Below are 18,532 nucleotides of genomic sequence, written 5' to 3'. Positions count from 1 at the left end.
CAGTGCTGGCCTTGGCCTTGCTGCTTGGCTCTTAAGGAATCAGAGGTTGCGGAGGTGAAAGACCCAACGCGCCTCTCCCTTGGTCGGGCAGCCGGGACCGGGCAGCCTGGACCTTCCCCCGGGGCGGAGCGCGGTCCTCGCCCCGCCCGGCCCGGCCCGGCCCCGCCTGTCCCGGCCCCGCCGCTCGCTCCGTGCCTTCGCCATGGCCTTCGCCACCCGCTCCTTCGTGCGCGCCGCCTCCTCCGACGCCGCCACGGCGGCCGCCAAGAAGCTGCTCATCAAGCATGTCACCATCATCGGCGGCGGCCTCATGGGTGCCGGCATCGCCCAGGTGAGCGCGCTGCGGCGGCCCGGCCGCGCGGCGGGGGAGGCGGGGCGCCATGGCGGCCGCGGGGCGGCCGGGCCCGCAGAGTGCTCGGGGCCGCGGGCCGAGCCCTGTGGGCAGAGCGGCCCTTCCCGGGCTGCTGCTCCTGCGGCCCCTGCTCGGCTCTTCGCTCGGAGCTGAGCCCGGCCGTGGTGCTGCGCCCTGCGCCGTCCCCGGCGGGAAGGGGCGAGCGGTCTGCTGGCGGACCAGCATTAATAAAAGCCCCAACAAAACAAAACAACCTACCTAGCGCTTTTCGGAATGTGTTACAGTCCATGGTGAAACTCCTTGGCGCTTGCCTTGCCGGGCTGTTTGTGTGGGAAGCAGCGGCTCCCTGGCTCCCGGCCGCTCCCTGCGCTCCGCTGCCAGGCTGCTGCGGGTTTGGGCTCGGCTGCTGCCGGGGCGGGGTACAAAGTATTGCTGCTCCCTGCTTGCTCAGCTCTCACACTTCTCTTACTGATGGGTTGGTGAAAAGAACCAAGGCTGGTAGTTTAAATTGTTTAAAGTGGTTCTTAAGACAACGCGTGGACTAATTGTAAACAGACGGTAGGTAATGATATGTAGAAAACGTTGGTTGGAAGGAAGATTTTTCTAACTTGCCAAGGCAAGTTAGATCAAGTGGCATTTTAGACATTTTATCAGAATGCAGCGGCTAAAATGAGCATTTAGTTGTCGGTCTAAGAATTATGAAGTGGGTAATATTTAAAAAGGACTTACTTTCCCCGAGTTTAATCTCAGGCCTTTGACTTTTAAGTTCACCTTTAACTTGATAGCTTTGGGAAATGAAACTGAAGAGTTCTTTCAGTGATTGAAAATTTCGGCACTTAGTTAATTCTGAGAAAGAACCTGTTGCCCAGGATACCAGGGTAGTTCACAAACTTCACAAAGAATAGGGGGAGTAGCCAAACGTCCAAGCAGAAACTGACAGTGAGACTGGAGCTGGAGCTCATGAATAGCAATTCTCCATTTCAATGAATTTATAGGTTTGCTTCTCAGAACTAAAGATTTCTTACATTCCTGGCAAATCTCTAGCAGAAGGAAAAGAGAGGCATTTTTTTTTTCTTTGGCTAAGAAAATAGTTGTTCATTCACTTTTTTGATAAAAGCACTCCTCTGTATTGTGGTACTAGAGCTTGAGGTTTCCACTGAAGAACCATCAAAGAACAACGTAGAAAAAAGTTGTTCTTGTGTTTTAGGAAGATCCACACTAAGCAAAGCATATAATTTTCTAGGTAAGTGTTCTCCTTGACTGCACATTTTCAGAGAGCGGCTTGTCAAGAGAAACATGTCTGGTATTTGACAGTAACAGGGGTTGCAGGCCTCTACTACTGTTAAGGATCCAGGATTGTTTTGCTCACCATCTCCCCCCAGTTTATCAATCCAAAATTATCTCAAAGCAGAGGTCATTATAACACTGAGTGGTGTCTCCCCTATACCCTATTAATTAAGCTGCTTTTCATCCCTTTTTGGGCACTTAAAAAATTGCGTCTCCTCTTCTGTTGGTTTTTCATACTGTCTGGTGAAGCAAACCTCTGCGAAACTGTAAAGTAGAGGTTTACAGAATTTTTGATTCTGCCCTGTGAAAAGCACTTCAGTATGAGAAAAGCATTAACTGACTCCCCAGCACTTGTTTTTTCTTATTTAGCACTGGATAGTAGAATTTAGGCAAGTGTGTGTTTGAGTTGCAGGGAAAGGGTATGATCTTGTCTCATTTTATTCTTTCCTGTCCATGTAAATGTGGTGGGAAATGGGTGATGTTAATTTTTCTAGGATTTTTCACCAGCTGATCAGTGATGGTGTCATAAATGGATCCTCAGTGAAGCACCCCTTAAAAATGTGTTTGGTAATGATTTTTCATCTGAAGATTAAAGAGTCTTGCTTCACTGTTAGAGGTGATCAGCAACAGATGAAGTGTTAGGAGCAGAAGTACAAACTTGGTTTAAGTGGTTTTTATGGAATGGCCATAGTGAAAATAAAAAAAACAAGTTGGATAAAGAAATGTCTGTCTGCAGACTGACGCCTTGTTAAAGCTCTACTGCTGCTGCCCAGAGACAGTCTGGCATTTCTTTATTTGCTGGGTCAGTGAGGCAAATTGAATGAGAGTATCACCATGCTTCATGAGGTATCTGTACCTTCCATTTCAACTAGCTTTGAAGTAAGTGTTGAGCATGAGTCTTTAGTCATCAGATGTAAGATTAAATGCAAGGTAAAAGATTGCAGAAGGGAATCTCTGAAGTTGAGTGACTTTAAAACCATCAGTGGAACCGTGTTTTAATATCTATTTTACAGAGTTACTAAATCACAGCTCTGTTAGTTCAAGCATTCTGCAAGTGAAGATAGGCTGTTGCTAACTAACAAGAGGAGCATAAATAGTGAAGTAACAGATAACGAGCAGCTGATCTTTAATATGCTGATGCAGTGTGAGACAATGATGCTACATGTTCGAAATCAAGTTAAATACCACCCAAATACCAACCAAAAAGGCAATCCAGTCGTGCTGTGTGTAGCTGAGCCAGTGTTTGCACCAAGTGCATAGTAAGGAGACTTTGCAGCCATTCCTGTCTGCGTGGAATCCTGGAGTGGCAAACGTTCACTGCTGCTCCCAGCTCCACTGTCACCCTCCTGTTGTTGCAGGGACATGCTCATGGCTGCACAGCAGAGCTGTGTTTTGGGGACACAGGGCTGGCCATCCCTTGTGCCACCTGCTCACCCTGCCAGCGTTCCAGTTTTGGTCTCCACAGCCCTTTTTCCTTACAAGATCCAAAGCTCTCAGCTAAATCCCTTGTCCCTTTCAAGATGGCTTTCAAACACTTTCAAAGTGTTTATTCTGTAGCCACGGCCACAGAATCTAGATGCCTTCAGACACACTGCAGACAGTGTGAGGGAAAAAGAAATTTATTTTTCCTTTTCTCTCAAGTTGTTTGAGACCTTTATCCCTTCAGCATCACCCCAACTGTATACAGGCTTTTATGATTTTTCTATCTAGTGTCTTTTTAGCTCTCTTTTGCTTAAATGCCTGGTGTGTTGTCTGTCAACACAAATCAATATGGTTGGGGTTTTTTTTGTGACATTGATGTTGAATTTTTATTTGTTTTTAACTTTCAGGTTGCAGCAGCCAGTGGTCACACTGTGGTGTTAGTTGACCAGTCAGATGAAATCCTTAAAAAGTCTACTAAAGGAATTGAAGAGAGTTTGAAGAGAGTGACAAAGAAGAAATTTGCAGATAAGCCTGAGGTTGACACCTTCTTCTTTATTCCTCTAGGAAAACTTGGAAGAATTAAAACTGCCATATTGAAGTTATGATATTGCAGTTATGCATTATAGAGCACGTTATTATGTTTGCTTAAAAAGAAAACCTTTTTCCCGGTGTGCTCAAGAACCTGGCCTTTCAGTTTGTTGTGTGTTTTTGGTTTTTTTTAATTTAGGGAGATTGAAAGATGTCTTACATAATTTTCTTTCCTTAATAAACTTCAGTTTTAAAAATGTAAAGATTTAAACCAACTTGGCAATCTTTTAAAACAGATGCTAAGTGTGAAATGGAGTCAAATTATTCATCGTAACTTAAAAGCAAGCAGCCTTTGAGTGCTTACTTGGGAATGCACCCATTTTGTCGAAAAGCAAATAGTAACAAAATTGTCTTAATACCTGAGTAAGGAGTCTTTTATTTTTTAAATTTTTTTTTCCTCCTAACACTTGGGCACAGGATTACTGCAAAGGAAATGAGAGTGCAAGTGACGCATGTATAACTTGGCACTGGGATTGCTGAGTAAGGCTTGGGTACAGCAGGCCACTGTGGAGCATTTGATGAGTCTAACTTTGTATCCTAAGGGTTACTTGTTGCTGTGCTTGTTTCTCTAAATTACACATAAAATGCATTTCTTCTTTTGATACATATTAACATATGCAATGTATTCTGATACTGATGGCTGCCTGAAAAGGATGCAGACAAAGGTAATGAAAAGGGCTTGTTTGCAGGAGTCTGGAAGTGCCAGAATAAGTCGAGCATACATACATAATTATAGGGGAGCCTTTTAATCCAAAAGCAAACTATCCGCATGATACTTGCACTTTTTGTATGGCATTATATTCTACCATGTAGGGCCTTTTTTTTATTTGCACTATGTCTCCATTTACCCTTGGCTAAAAGTCTTGCATTTCTTTCTGATTTCTGCCCTCACAAAATATGTAAGCAGATATAATAGTGAGAAAACATTTTTTCCCCACTTTTTCACTGAAACTATAGCTACTGATTGGCCAGCCAGGTGATCGCTCAGACTCTTGTGCTAAAGGTCGGACTTCAGCAAAAGGTCTTCCTAAAAGAAGGAGTTTAAAGGCCTTCTATTTGCTTCCAAACAGATTTGATTGGCTAGGAAGATCTTGTCAGTGGAGAGCATTGTACCTCTGCACACTTAGAACTTTTTCATTAATTTGGAAATGTGGCAGACTGCCTGCATTTTGGGGGGGGGTCAAAAACACCAGGGCACATAAGGGGATTCTCATGTAAAAGTAAATTAAATTACTGTAAATAGACATTACAGCTGCTTGAAAATGTTTCAGGCTGGTGTTGAATTTATTAAGAAGACCTTGAAGAACCTCACAACAAGCACAGATGCAGCATCAGTGGTCCACAGCACGGATTTGGTGATAGAAGCCATTGTGGAGAACCTGGAAGTTAAAAATGAACTGTTCAAGACACTGGATAAATTTGCTCCAGAGTATGTGTATTTTTCCTGTTACATTTTGAAACTTAGACTATTTTATTTTCTGTTTTTATACTTACAGTTAGTTTCCTATTTTCTTAGCTGTTTTGTTTAAAAATGAGTTTTGCTGTCTTAGACTAGCTCCAGACTATCATGTTGGTGTGGAAGAGTTGTGCCAGGTGCATATGTTACAAACATTTTGGGGTGTGTTGCATCGCTTCACTTGCTTGTTGCATTGCTTCATTTGTTGTTCCAGGTATATTTAGTCATTAAGATTGCCCATATACTTGGCAAGTTCAAATCTAAGTCCAACTATAAATGCAGAACAGTAGAATTAACTTGTTTCAGTACACATGGGTTACTGTTAATGGTGTGTTCCCATACTTAAATATGGAAGTGGGATGATAAAGTATTTGTTTCCAGCAAACCTAACATAAACAAGTGTTAAGACATCTCAGCTCAATAATGTCTTAAGTGAACTAACTTTACTTTGAATTACAAGAGTTAGGAAACAGCCATTGCTGATTATTGTGTGTGGTGTAAAAGAGTGAATCATATTTTATGAAGCACTCATTCAGTTACTTACAGTCCCCAGAAATGTCTTTGAACTATATTTGATAATTATTGGAAGCTACTGTTGAATTGTATCCAATCCCAAAAATGCTGTTAAGGTGAGCATGCAGCCTCAGAAATTTGAGCCTTGTAATTGATGAGTCAGGATCACAAGACCTTGACTGCTTGCAGGTTGAGATTTTAACTAGTGCAGGAAAATCTGGGGATATTGGCTAAGAGGTATTCTAGACTGTCTAACCTGTCAGCTGGGCAAGCTGTGCCTTGAATATCATGTCAAGGGAGAAAAGGTGTTATCATTAGTTGACTTCAGCCTGGGGGGATTTTCAGGCTTTCTCATACTAATTAGTAATTAAAATTACCTGGTCATTTTGAAAGCAGTAAATGATCACAAGCAGCCATGTGCTGAGCACAGGGTAACTTGCCATTACCCTGACACACAAAAGTAAGTAGCTGCCTTCCACATTTACGAGAGTACTTTGTTATGGTTGGATTGTGCCTATTCTGTACAAACAGACCATTGGTTGCCCGAGTATTTAATGAGCAACTTGGAGTGTACTAAATGGTAAACTGTCTAAAACCAGTCAGCGAGGAAATGTGGGCATGGGGACATGAAGCCTCACTTAAAAATTTGTATGTTTGTAACATCTGAGGCTATTTTTTTGTCAGACTGAGCTGTTTGTTAGCACAGGTGCTGTAAAACATCAAATTTTACATCACAGTGTTAAAAGGTAGTACTGGGAGTTGTTCAAATATGCTCCTGCCCACTGCAAAAGGGATGATTTTCCAGGGTTGGGAAAAACAGCTAAGACAAGAAGCCTTCCTTTTTAAGAGGATGTTTGAAAATTATTATAAACATACAGATATCTTATGTGTAGGATAAAGGAAAGTGAAATGAATGACAAAGAAAATGGGTTGCAGTGTAGAAAGTCTAAATGAAAAACTGGTAAAAGAGTGACACTTAGTAGTCAAGTCTTTAACATTAAAGCTTTGGATACAAAAGGCAATTTGTAACTGTGAGAGTATAGAGTTGCAGATTGTATGCCTAGTGTGGGAAAGACTGAAACCTGTAGTGAGTGTTTATCCATGTGTTAGAAGGAAGCAGTAGGCTTTCCTCATCCCACATGGCACTGTGTTGGAATTGAAAGACCTCGCTGTCAGTGCAAACATTCTACAGTCTTTTCTAAGACTAAACAGTTCAAAATTTATAAACCTATTGTATGGACTAACTGTTGTGTCAGCTCAGTAGGGGTGGTAGACTTGTGGTTAATTGGTAACAAAGAAAGGATTTGTTTAAAGACAGCTTTGAGTCTCAGGAGGAGCTTTGCTTCTGAGGGGCTCTGAGCACTGATGGCCCTCTAAAGTGTGGGTTACAGGCAGAGGCCAGGAAACACCAGGTTGCTGTGGAGGGAGGACTTGGCTTCATTCAAATCTCAGGACTTACCACAGGGGTGGATGATAGCAGGTGGAAATGTGAGCAACTATGTATTACAGTTGTTCTGACAAGATGATGAATTCTGTCTATGAAATACAAAGTGTGTGAAACCCTGCATTTTCTTCGTGTTAGATTTCATGTCTCATGTGTTTCCTCAGCTGCAACATGTGTGTGCTTGTTCATCTCCCATTTTTGCACTGTGAAGACATCTCCAAGGAAAATAAATAAGTCTGTGAACTGCAAAAAACTAAAATATTACATTGAAAAAGCATAGCACAATTAACTTAATTACTCTTCCTTTTCTTATAAAATAACTGTAATTCCTCTGACAGTGGATCTATACATGTAGGGGATGGAAAGCTATTATTTTATTGACAGAAGGTGTATTTGTGAGTGGGCAGCGAATTTCTCTTAAGTGTTCAAATCCAATGTAATAAGCCTCAAAGCACCTTGGAAACTCAGGGTATTTCTCATCTGGTGAGACAGTGGATGCTGTTTCTTGGGTGCCATTAGTCTGAGAACATACTGGTTTGTGTTCTTGGAGCTTTGCAAAATGCAGAAGGCAGAATTGTGCGTTCTATTCCTCTCAGTATTATACTCACCATATTTGCTATTTATTCCTGTGTTACTTGGACATTATCTTTGATGCAGAGCACAGCATTGCTACCCACTCTTCAGTTTTGTTTTTCTTTTCTTGAATGGAGTCAGTCTTGCATTTCCATTTTGAAAAAGGTCAGGCTAGGATTTTTGTAGATGCTGCAGCACTTTTCCAAACAGAGTCATAAGGAATATGACAAAAGAACTTTTGGGTATCCACTTTAAGAACTTTTCTGTACTTGCTTTTTGGATTTTTCTGGCATGTAGGAAATGCCCATCAATGTTCCTTGGTCTAGGATTTACCTTTAGATGTGGAAACTCAGCTTGGACCTGGCCAGTGTTTTTCAGCTGTTGACTGTGTTAGAATGAATGTGTTATAAAACTGTTAAAAAAAGAAGTGTTTTTCAGTGTTTGCTCTGTAAGGCAGCTGGACTGTAAGAGTTGGATTTATTGGAAATATTTATTAGTGTTTCTATTGTTGGGCTCTGCTTTCGACATCTTTCCTGGAGCCACTAGATGGCACCAAGAGAAAGCACTCTGGGGCTGGAAAAGCCATTTCTATGGCTTCACTATTACTGGCTTCCCAAAACCTCCCAACTCTGCTGTCACCTGAAGCGAGGATTGTGTAAGTCTAAGCCACAGAGGCATGAAAATTCTTTTTTAAACTCAACTGAAGTTGGTCAGAGAAGAAAGTGTAACTCAAATGCACTTGTTCACAGTGCAAAATCAATGCTTTCTTCCAAGGCTTTCTATTGTGTGAGGCTACAGAAGAGGTAGTAGTGTGAGGTAAAATATCTTAAGTGAACTCAGATATAAACTTAGAAGTGATTACATTTCACAAATCAATGTGCTTCTTTTTTACATGAATATTTTTATTTTTATATGCAGTGGCAAATTTTTGGTGACAGTGACTTTTGTATGCTCTGACCTTGCAAGGTCAAAACTATGAAATGCAGAATGCTTCTTTTAGTACATCACCTCATAACAGTTTAAGGCCACTTTATGCTGGGGAGATAATAAAAGAATATTTGTAAGTAGAGTAAACAGGAATTTTCAGGATTTTTTATTTCCTTCACTATAACAAAAAAGAAAACATAATAAAAATGGAAAACAAAGTGGGTGTTGTTGTCTTGAAATGTTTTCTTGAATGCCACTATAAGATGTCCCAATGACTTGGACATAACTTTTCTGAAAGCTCTGTTGTAAAGCTTAGTTACATCTTAGTACAATGTCAGCAAAATATCAATGTAGCTAAACATTTGCTGAGTCCAGTAGGATAACTTTTTGATGGGATAGTAGGATGCAGCCCAAAATGAAAGGTAGGTTTTAATCTCTAATTTAGTTTCTGTTGATTTGAAGAAAAAGCCATTTCTGTAAGTTTTTGGTGTGATAGCAGGGCTATTGAGGTTTTGAGATATTTCTGGGAGGAAAAACCCAAACAAGCAAAAACCTCAAACCATTATGATTTGCAGTTAGTTAATCTGGTTTATGTCTGGAAAAAGACTTCACATATATCTTAAAGTTCTTGGCATTTTGTGTATCCTTTGCAGTGTCCTGTTCATGACAGGTCTTAAATTTTCTCTGGTTTTTTTTTTCCATCAAATCTTTGCTCTGGTGGTAGGTTTGCTCATTATGTCTATCATTGATAATTTTAAATCAAAGTAAATTGCAAATTTTCTGTAAGACTCTAAAGTGCATTTTTGACATGGCATATGATTTATTTGCCAATATATTTACCATTTATTTACCAATAAATGTGTAAATGTGTTTACAACAAATAAAAATACCCTTAGGTTTCCAGGGTTGCTGAAGGAATTATGTAGAATGGATTTGGGCAGTTAAATAAAATTATCTACTTGCACAGTCCTTTTTCTCCAGTACCTAACAAAAGTATTCAATATAATTCCTCAAGAATCAGAAAGTCAAGTGGTTTTTGCAGTGGTTATTTAATCATTGCTGTACTTAGACCTCAGCAAAAGGACCGTGATAAACTGCAGGGATATTTCTGAGAATTCTTGGATGGTTAGCCAATGGATGTCTACTTATGTTTAATGCCTTGGTCTTCTACTGTCCTTTATGCAGTCTATATATTTCTTATTTCCAGGCATACGATATTTGCAAGCAACACTTCATCCCTGCAAATCACAAAGATGGCAAACGCAACCACCAGGCAGGACCGATTTGGTGGTCTCCATTTCTTCAATCCTGTGCCTATGATGAAGCTCGTGGAGGTGAGTGTCTTATGAGCACACCTTACAGGGGCTGTTACCATCGTGTTCCATCATAGTAGCAACTGCAGTGCAATTGACTGCAGTGGGGATTTCAGTTAGATTGACAGAGCAGATCTGAGTTTGCAGCTGTTCTGATGTGGAATTTTCTACCTCTAGTGATTGGAGGGTGCTGCAGTCTCGTTGAGGGGCGGGTTTGAGAGGCAGAGTTAACTCCTTCATTCTCAAAGCTCCTGACTTCTCCACTGAGCTGCCAGCAGAGGTGCTGTTTATAGCCATCATTTCAAGCAGGGAGGCTTATTCATAAGAAGTACTGATACCAGTGTAGAAATCAATAGAAAATGTCAGGAGATGAAATCATATTGCCTTGTTAGTTTTGGAACAAAGTTAGTCACGTTTTTTTCAATGTTTCCAGCGCTACAGGCTGGGGAAGAGGGGCTGGAAATCTGACCAGGGGAAAAGGATCTGGGTGTTCTGGCTGATAGCTGCTGGACATGAGCCAGGGTGTGCCCAAGTGGCCAGTGCCATCCTGCCTTGTGTCAAAAATAGTGTGGCCAGCAGGACCAGGGCAGTGACTGTCCCTCTGTACTCAGCACTGGTGAGGCCACAGCTCGAATGCTGTGTCCAGTTCTGGGCCTACAAAAAAGACATTGAAGTGCTGGAGCTGGTCCGGAGAAAAGAAACAGAGCTGGTGAAGAGTCCAGAGAGTAACGCACATGAGGAGCAGCTGAGGGAGGTGGGATTGTTTAGCTTGAGAAAAGGAGGTCAAGGAGAAACCTTATCACTCTCTAAAATTACCTGAGAGGAGGTGGAGTAGCTGTTAGAACCAGTTATATCAGGAACTATGGCTGTTTAAATGGTTCTCTAGAGTGATGTCTTTGTCTTTCCCAAGACAACAGAGACTATGTAGTTTTTAATTTTTTTGTTTTGATGTGCTATAATCTCTTAAGTGTGCTTTCAAAGTATGGTTCCTTTCACCATCCATCCATGGTAAAATTCCCATCAAGTGGCTGAGTGGGAAAGTGTCTTAAAGAAATACAATATTGCAAAATGGTGTGTCTATGTGTAAAACAGTGTTTTGTGTCTGTTACATATCTATCCACTAAAGCTGTTGTTTTGCAAAACGTTTCCTGAATTTCTGGAAGAGTGTTCTGGATTACATTGCTGTAAAGGGGAAATGAGATTCTGCTCATAAGTATGCTTATGCTCTACCTTCCCTGTACCCAGGTTATCAAGACTCCAATGACCAGCCAGAAGACTTTTGAATCACTTGTGGATTTCAGTAAAGCAGTAGGAAAGAGTCCTGTCAGTTGTAAGGTGGGTATGTTTTGATAGAATAGTGTTCAGAGGGTCTGTCCTTGTAGACTGTTAATTTTAAGGTGGTAGGTTTTAGTAGATGTATGAGCACTTCAAGAATTTCCATTCTACTTATTATCCAGTTTGTCTTCATAATTAAAAGCAATTTGACAAACACCCACATTTGCCACAAATTCTTCAAAGTCCAGTGACTCTAGATATCTTGTCTAGAGCAGCAAAACTCACAGGTATCAGGGCTTACTGTTACAGTCTTTTTTTCAAGTCCTGTAGAAGCACAGACAGGAGAGCTTAAGCAGGAGCTCATCTTTAGCCATGCCAGACACAAGGCTTCTGCCTCTTGTACTGTGAGGCAGTTGGCTGAATCCTCCATGGTGTGTGCTCACTGCAAGTTTTTCTTAACACTGCAGTAACTAGATGCGTATTAATCTTAATTTCTTCTCAGCTTTGGGTTTTTTTCTCTAGAGAAACACCCTACTTCAAAAGCACACTTCTTCTGAATCCATTAAGCTGTGGTCTGGATAGCTTTATGCAAGCTACTGCTTTGAGTTTCACAGCCCCCAGGAGACAGTTGATCATAAAAAGAAGGGCCTGCAATCCGGTAGTTACCGGATTAATTAATTCAGCTTCTGGATGCTGAACTCTAATTCTGGCTATGTTCTCTAAATTCTGGCTAAATTGTTCTGTGACCTCAGTTGACTTTTTTTCTATTTCTGTCACAGTTTAGTACTATGCAATGTGTAGAATATGGGATGAATTGTCATAAATTAGCTTGGATAGAAAATAGTGCAGTATTCTCACTCATTAATTTTTTTTTTTTTAATTCTTGCTTATAGAGGAAACGTTGCTTGTGAGTCTCTGGATTAAATATTTAGATAAAATGGAACCAATAATAAATACCTGAAACAGTAGTAATATACCAAACAATACTATATTTGCAAAACTCTTTCTCTTGTGTCTGATTGACTGATTGTGCTTTTGATTGATGCTTGTGCAAAAGAAGTTTTGTATTCAGTTGTTACCTTCTGACAGCATGTGTCTTACCTTTTCATTGTTGATGTTGATGTTTGCTGTTAAAATGATCCTAACTCTCAATAGTATGTATCACCAGTGAGCAGTGGGGGAAGAAGCAGACTATTTAGTCAGGAGTGCTTCTGGTAGTGGACACACACACAAAAAAAACCTGTTAGGGAAGAACTGATTTTCTCCTAACCTTCAGGATATTGTATCAATAGACTTTTGATAAAGAAAATCTAATGATTCTAAAGTCTAAAGAAAATATTAAATTGTTTTGAGCTAATTGCTTTTGGCTTGTAGTAGTCTTCTTGTTCTCAGTCATGACGACTGTTTATGTGCCGTTCCTTGTCTGAATTTCATAATGTTTTATGCCTTAATACTGAGTGGATAAATGAGATGAAAAATACAGTTCTGGGAGCAGCTTAAGTAATGATACAATAAGTATCTTCATCCACTTATATTACTTGTCATGTTGCATCTGAGTGTAGTTCTGGTAAAGACTGTTTACTTAGAATCCCTTTTTTATTTTTCATAGGATACTCCAGGGTTTATTGTAAACCGTCTCTTGGTGCCATATATGATGGAAGCTGTTCGACTTTTTGAGAGAGGTACTTGGTGGGATATTGACATCAAGGGATGTTGACATATAGCACTACTAAAAGTTACATTGCTTCAGAAAAGCCTTGAGATTCCCTCAAAAATTTCAGACATTAAAGGCTGGAAGTGAATAGAGAATGTTAAATATGAGCCAGCATGTATAGCTAGCCTTGCCTTCACTTTGAAATGTCAGGTTATGCAGAGTTTGAAGGTACTTGTGTGTGAAATTCCTGGTGGTGGAAAATGTTTCTGGCTTGGAGGTGACAAGGTGAGTGTAGTGCCATTGTAAAAATATCCTCTGCCACCTGTTCAGGAACTTTCCTCTCTCTGTGCTGGACACATTGATAAAAGTGATTGAAAGTCCCATAGTTACCGCTAGTAAAGTTCTCCTGAGTTCACTTATGTGGGGCTTGTGAGATAAACCAGTTTTGAGGTCAGTGGTGTAGCAGTGTCACACTATGGTACTGGCACAGAAGTGATTAGAGCTCAGCTACTGCCACATAAAACTTCCTGTTCCCCTTCTGTGGTGATTTTTAGACATAGGTTCTTCAGGAACTCCAGTGTCACTGCTGGTCTCTTTTACATTAATATGTAGGTAAAAATAACCATGAATCCCCAAAAAACCACTGAATTTTTCAAAGCATTGAAGCTTGTTTTGAAAAGAAGCAATAACGAATGTAGTGGATAAAGATGAAATTACAGACTATAATTGCTTTTATTTCAAGTGCTCTGCTTGTAGCTCTGTGCTACTAAGAATGTCATTTGAAACATTTTGTTTTTGAAATCACTGCTTTTTTACAGATGAAAGCACTCCATTTTCAGGATTCCACCAAATATGCTTTAAATATTAAAATTCTCTTTTAAAGCACATGGAAGAGATGGTTTGATTTCCAAAAAAAAAAAAAAAATAAAATAAAACAACACTACTTGTTTATCCATCAACAGATGTACCTAATTACATCTCAAAGGAAGAAAAGAGCAAATTTAGTGACTTGAAAGGCAAAGGCATGAATGCGAGGGGGCATTGTTCTTTTAGAAAAAGTCAGTTTTAAATAAAGTGTATGGGTGTTTCAGTGTGTTTAAAAGAGGTGCCTTTGTTAAGTGACATGTATCATTGTGCATATTTCAGGAGACAACAGAACTTTTAATTAAATGCAGAAGAAAACAGTCAGTTTATATGTTAAAACGGACTGCTTTTGCCTAAGCAAAACAATATTTTGATTTATCTTTATTCTTTTTGTATTTTCTCCCACAATATGATGTTTCCAAACTTGCTAAAGCTCATTTGTGACTTTTTAACTCTAATGAAATCTATTTAAAAAGATAGTTGATGTATTGGGAGGGCTGATGGCTATCTTTTAATTCCTATGTTCCAGTGAATCAGGTTAAGTTTTTATCATTTGTCTTTGTAAATGATATAAATCATCCTTTGTGTTTATTCTCAGAGTAGACACTTGAGCCAGACTGTCATCTACATGAAATTTTGTCTCTTTTCTGGTAACCCCAAGCACTGAAATGCCATTTTATTGGGCTAGTCCTCGAGATTTTATTTATACAAAATCTTACTCTGTTAAATGTGCAGTTTTGCATAAGCAATGTACTTTTAGTATATTAACAATGACTTAAATGGGGCATATTGTAAATATTAATGTATAGTGGTCTGTACTGCTCTGTCCTTAGTGGAAAAACTAAAAAGCAGTCAGCTACGTTTCTATGGAAGTCTGCCTTATTCTAGGAGAGACTAGAATGAACTACGGATATAGCCCTTGTTTGCCCTTTTACTATTTTTTATTGCATTGTAATGAAATTGTCGGGTGGCCAAGTCCCAAGTTTGACAAAGTGGGACAAATCTGTTGAGAGAACAAGTCTGTATACCTGCATCAACTGCAAATGAGCTGAGGATTTAACTGTGTTTGAATTTGGGGAACTGAAATTACATTGGAGTTAGGTAAGGCTACTCTCTGCAGCTTCTCAGAAATAAAATGTGGCTTAAAAAAACTTTGTCAGCTTTAAAGAGTAAAAGGAGGTATATATAAATTATTACTTCATACAGAACTGCCACTGAAGTTGTTACATTTACAAGAGATTTTGTAAATTTATTTCTAGGGTTCTCTGATCTTAGGTGTATAAATTGCACAGGCTGTGTCTACCAAGCTGCTGGACACCGTGAATGCCTGTACGCATTGAGCACAGAGGTTACTTAACAAGTACCTCTGGGGCTTGTATAACTTCATCCTTTTTATAGCTTCTGCAGAGAAAATGTGCTGGCTTTCTCAAAATATGAGTTAAAGGTATGGAGTAGAGGTGCATCTGCTTTGATGACAGTCTGAAATACGTATTCCCAGCTAAAGAATGATGATAAAGTTAACTGTGACAATGTGGCAGCGCAGGATTTGTGTTTTTATTGGCACAGACTGAAGTAGAAGTAACAAATTTCTGATAATTTTGATTATTTCTTTTTAAATAATTTTGGAATTAATGAATTCTACTGTGCCTCCACAGTCATTTCAGGTTTCAGATCCCAACAGATACCCTCTGCTGATAGGTGTTGCAGCTAAGCATGTTACTCAGCTGCTCCTGCTCCCCTCTCCATGCTTGCTGCATATCACTTGTGTTCTGGCAGATGTAGTGTAAGGGTAGCGCTGTCCTGTGCATCATTCAAAAGCTGCTGCTGACCTCATGAAGCTGAAATTGAGTTGTTTCCTTACTTACCCTGTTCTGCTGCCTCTAAAAGAAGCTCTTGTGTCTTCATAATGACCAGTTCTTCCTTTAGTTGTTCTGATAGGGTCAGCATGGTAGCTGCGGCTCCACCAGTAGTGCAGTGCTCTGTACTGAAATGCAAGAGGAAAATGGAAAACAGGCCTGCAGGGCTTGCTTTTTTTTCCCTTTTTTTTTGTGAGAGTTTCAGCTTTATGCTCCAGCATGTGTATGCTGACTCCAGTTTTTGAGGCTGTGAAACATAGAGAGATTTCTGTGAAGAGCTGCACCAGGGTGAAATAACACCCTGTTAATTATTTATAAGTGGTACCAAGGAGATGCGGAATCTTTTCAGTTCATCAAACTGTCAATCTTTTCTCTAGGAGATGCATCAAAGGAAGATATTGATGTTGCTATGAAGCTTGGGGCTGGCTATCCCATGGGTCCATTTGAACTGCTGGACTATGTTGGGTTGGATACCAGTAAATACATTATAGATGGTACTGCATGCTTCTTTTTTTCTGCTTTTCCACTTTTTAGCTAAATTGTAGATGTTCTAATGCAAATGTGACTCTTAATTATTTAAACTGAACATTTATGGTATAGCATTTGAACTGTTGAGGAGAAAGGAGATAGGATTCAGCTCAGAATGCTGTGTGAGTACAGCATTTGTACTGCAAGCCTGTACCTTTTGTACATGGGGACAGAACAGTGGTGGCTTTGCTGACTTCATCAAGTGCTATTGGAAAATAATAATAATATTAACATTAATATTTGTACTTTATATAACTAAAATGAATCAGTGGGAATAGTGATATGTACCGGAGGTGAGGAATTCTATGAAAAGCAACAAATGTTGAGACTCCCTATCCTTTTTCTACCAGCCATATTTTCTTTCTTAATTAATAGGAAACCCAGTAAATATCTCAAAAGACGTAAGTGAGCCATCTCCCTGTCACTTCAGTTAGAAAGTGGGTGAATGTTAATATAGTAACAAAAACATAGATAATTGGTGATGGCTTGTTGATGGTTGTTGTGTTCTTCTGAATGAGCAGCTTAAGCGTTCTCTGAGGCAGAATGTCACTTTGACGGCATTTTCAGCAGAACCTCTTTTGCTTTTAGTCAGTACTGTGGAGTAAGGTTATATTGTTCTAAGTGACCATGTGTTTCACAGGTAGAAATTAATCTTTGAATTTCTTTGCACTTGAATTTCTTTTCAGCAAAGCCTTTATTTTATTTCCTTGTACTTAACTATGTTTCAAAAGTTCTCCATAATTGTTTTAAAAAATCCTTGGTGGTGGTGATTATGAGGTGTTTGGAGTTCACTGAGCCTGAAGGCTAATTGTTAGTTTTGTGCATAATCATAAATACTGATCTGGGCTTTATGAAGCTGTACTACAGGGTCTCAGAGAGCCTAGAATAAGTTCAGTTTTCTGACCTTCAAATATTTTTCTAAGGAGATGCAGATCTCTGTTATCTTTGCATATAAACAGAACTGTTACTAATTCATCCACTTCCCTTCCTTTCCAGGATGGCATTCATTAGAGCCCAACAATCCTCTTTTTGCACCCAGCCCACTCCTGAATAAACTGGTAGAAGAAAAGAAGCTGGGTAAAAAGACTGGAGAAGGATTTTACAAATACAAATGAACTCCAGACCTCAAAAAGTGTTAAACTATCTGTATATGCTCTTCAGCATTGCCATAATACAGGTGTTTTAACCTTCCCAAGGGTGGCACAAGCTGCATTTAGAACGTAAGCCACTTGTGAACTGAGTGATTGCACTAGTTAACTATGGTCAAAGCTTGATTTGGTAGCTTGGTTTTTTTTTTGTAATTCCAAAAAGCTTTCTATGTACAGTGCCTTCATGAAATGCTGATTTTTCTCACGTGCAGTACAGAATGACAAGTGAATTTATGTATTTGAAACGTTGATGGGGAAAATCATAAAAATAACCTCACTTTCTTAAAAATAAAATTTTCAACAATTCTCTGTTGAGTGTGAGGGCTTGCAATTGTGTCTTGGATGGAGCCCACAGGGTGGCAGTCTCTTCCCGTGCTGGCAAATGCAGCCTGGAAAGGCGGTGAGTCGTTTCGTTAGGATTTTTCTTAAGTGTACCACTAATCTGTAGATGTAAATTACAGTGCCTTGAACAATGTTTTGAAGGACATATTTAAAAATAAATAAAGAATCCCACAATGGCAGGCTGCTCCCCGAACAGAAGGTTCCCAATAAAGCATTTGAAAGCAGAGTTCATGATTTGCATTGGGGTTTTCTAGCATTTTCTAACAGTGGTTGAAAGCCTACTTTTTCTATGTGCTGTAGAAACATAATGAAGATTTCCAGGTGATTTCTGTTCTCAGGGGCATAAGTTAGGATGCTGGTGAAGGCTTCTGAATATTTCTAGAGTCCTGTAAATTGGTTGTATCTAAAGCATCATTTTTACACAATCCACTACTACTGTAGTTGAGTACCTACAGGACTGCAACTGGGAGCTTGTGCTGTGTAAACAAATAAGTGTGTCTGGCTGTGTGAGGCACTTTCTGTTTTGGAACTTCATTTCCTTGGGGCTTAGCAGAGCTGAATTTGTCCATGGTGGGAGTGCATCAAATCCTGTCTTTTCTCCAAGTATTCAGAGCAGGTGGGCATGAGGATTGGTGTTCCAGTTCAACTCAGTAGTAGCGTTCTTTTACTTTCTGTACTTGGTCCTTATATATATATATTTTCGTTACAGGAATTATGAATAATTATTTAATGCCAAGTTGTCTCTCCCTCCTCCATCATCTAATTCAGATTGCATATAAAGAAACTGAGGCTGACAGGTTAATTCCTGGCACATGATCACATAAGAAATCTCTGAGTAGAGATTAAAATGTTTGGTTTATTGGATCCTGGTCCTTAATTACGTATCATCTAATTTTGAGCCACTTGTCTGGAAAAAAAAGTGTTAAAGAAAAGAAACAGTGCTATAAACAGTCTCTTTCTTTTACTAATATAGTGTTAAACTGACTTGGT

At 39.6% G+C, this 18,532-nt stretch overlaps 1 protein-coding gene across 1 annotated transcript; it reads left to right on the top strand.

Moving 5' to 3' along the window:
• Nucleotides 1-143: 143 nt before the first annotated feature.
• HADH (hydroxyacyl-CoA dehydrogenase) lies at nt 144-17,509 on the top strand. Its single transcript, XM_005517505.3, has 8 exons — nt 144-331; nt 3,469-3,597; nt 4,921-5,078; nt 9,770-9,896; nt 11,121-11,210; nt 12,760-12,832; nt 15,902-16,018; nt 17,049-17,509. Exons 1-8 carry the CDS (start codon nt 203-205, stop codon nt 17,165-17,167), a joined length of 942 nt encoding a protein of 313 aa, XP_005517562.1. The 5' UTR covers nt 144-202; the 3' UTR covers nt 17,168-17,509.
• Nucleotides 17,510-18,532: the final 1,023 nt, after the last annotated feature.

The sequence above is a fragment of the Pseudopodoces humilis genome, chromosome 6, assembly GCF_049639895.1.
Source record: "Pseudopodoces humilis isolate 2021_Gansu_Grassland_sample_001 chromosome 6, ASM4963989v1, whole genome shotgun sequence".
Taxonomy (NCBI): domain Eukaryota; kingdom Metazoa; phylum Chordata; class Aves; order Passeriformes; family Paridae; genus Pseudopodoces; species Pseudopodoces humilis.
The sequence above is the reverse complement of the archived record's forward strand: the minus strand, read 5'-3'. Positions and strand labels throughout refer to the sequence as shown.

Excerpts from the sequence above, each read along its gene's own strand:
- HADH (XM_005517505.3), top strand. The coding sequence starts at position 203 with ATGGCCTTCGCCACCCGCTCCTTCGTGCGCGCCGCCTCCTCCGACGCC. Across the intron at positions 332-3,468 it reads TGGGTGCCGGCATCGCCCAG|GTTGCAGCAGCCAGTGGTCA; the intron begins GTGAGCGCGCTG and ends TTTAACTTTCAG. Across the intron at positions 3,598-4,920 it reads AATTTGCAGATAAGCCTGAG|GCTGGTGTTGAATTTATTAA; the intron begins GTTGACACCTTC and ends AAAATGTTTCAG.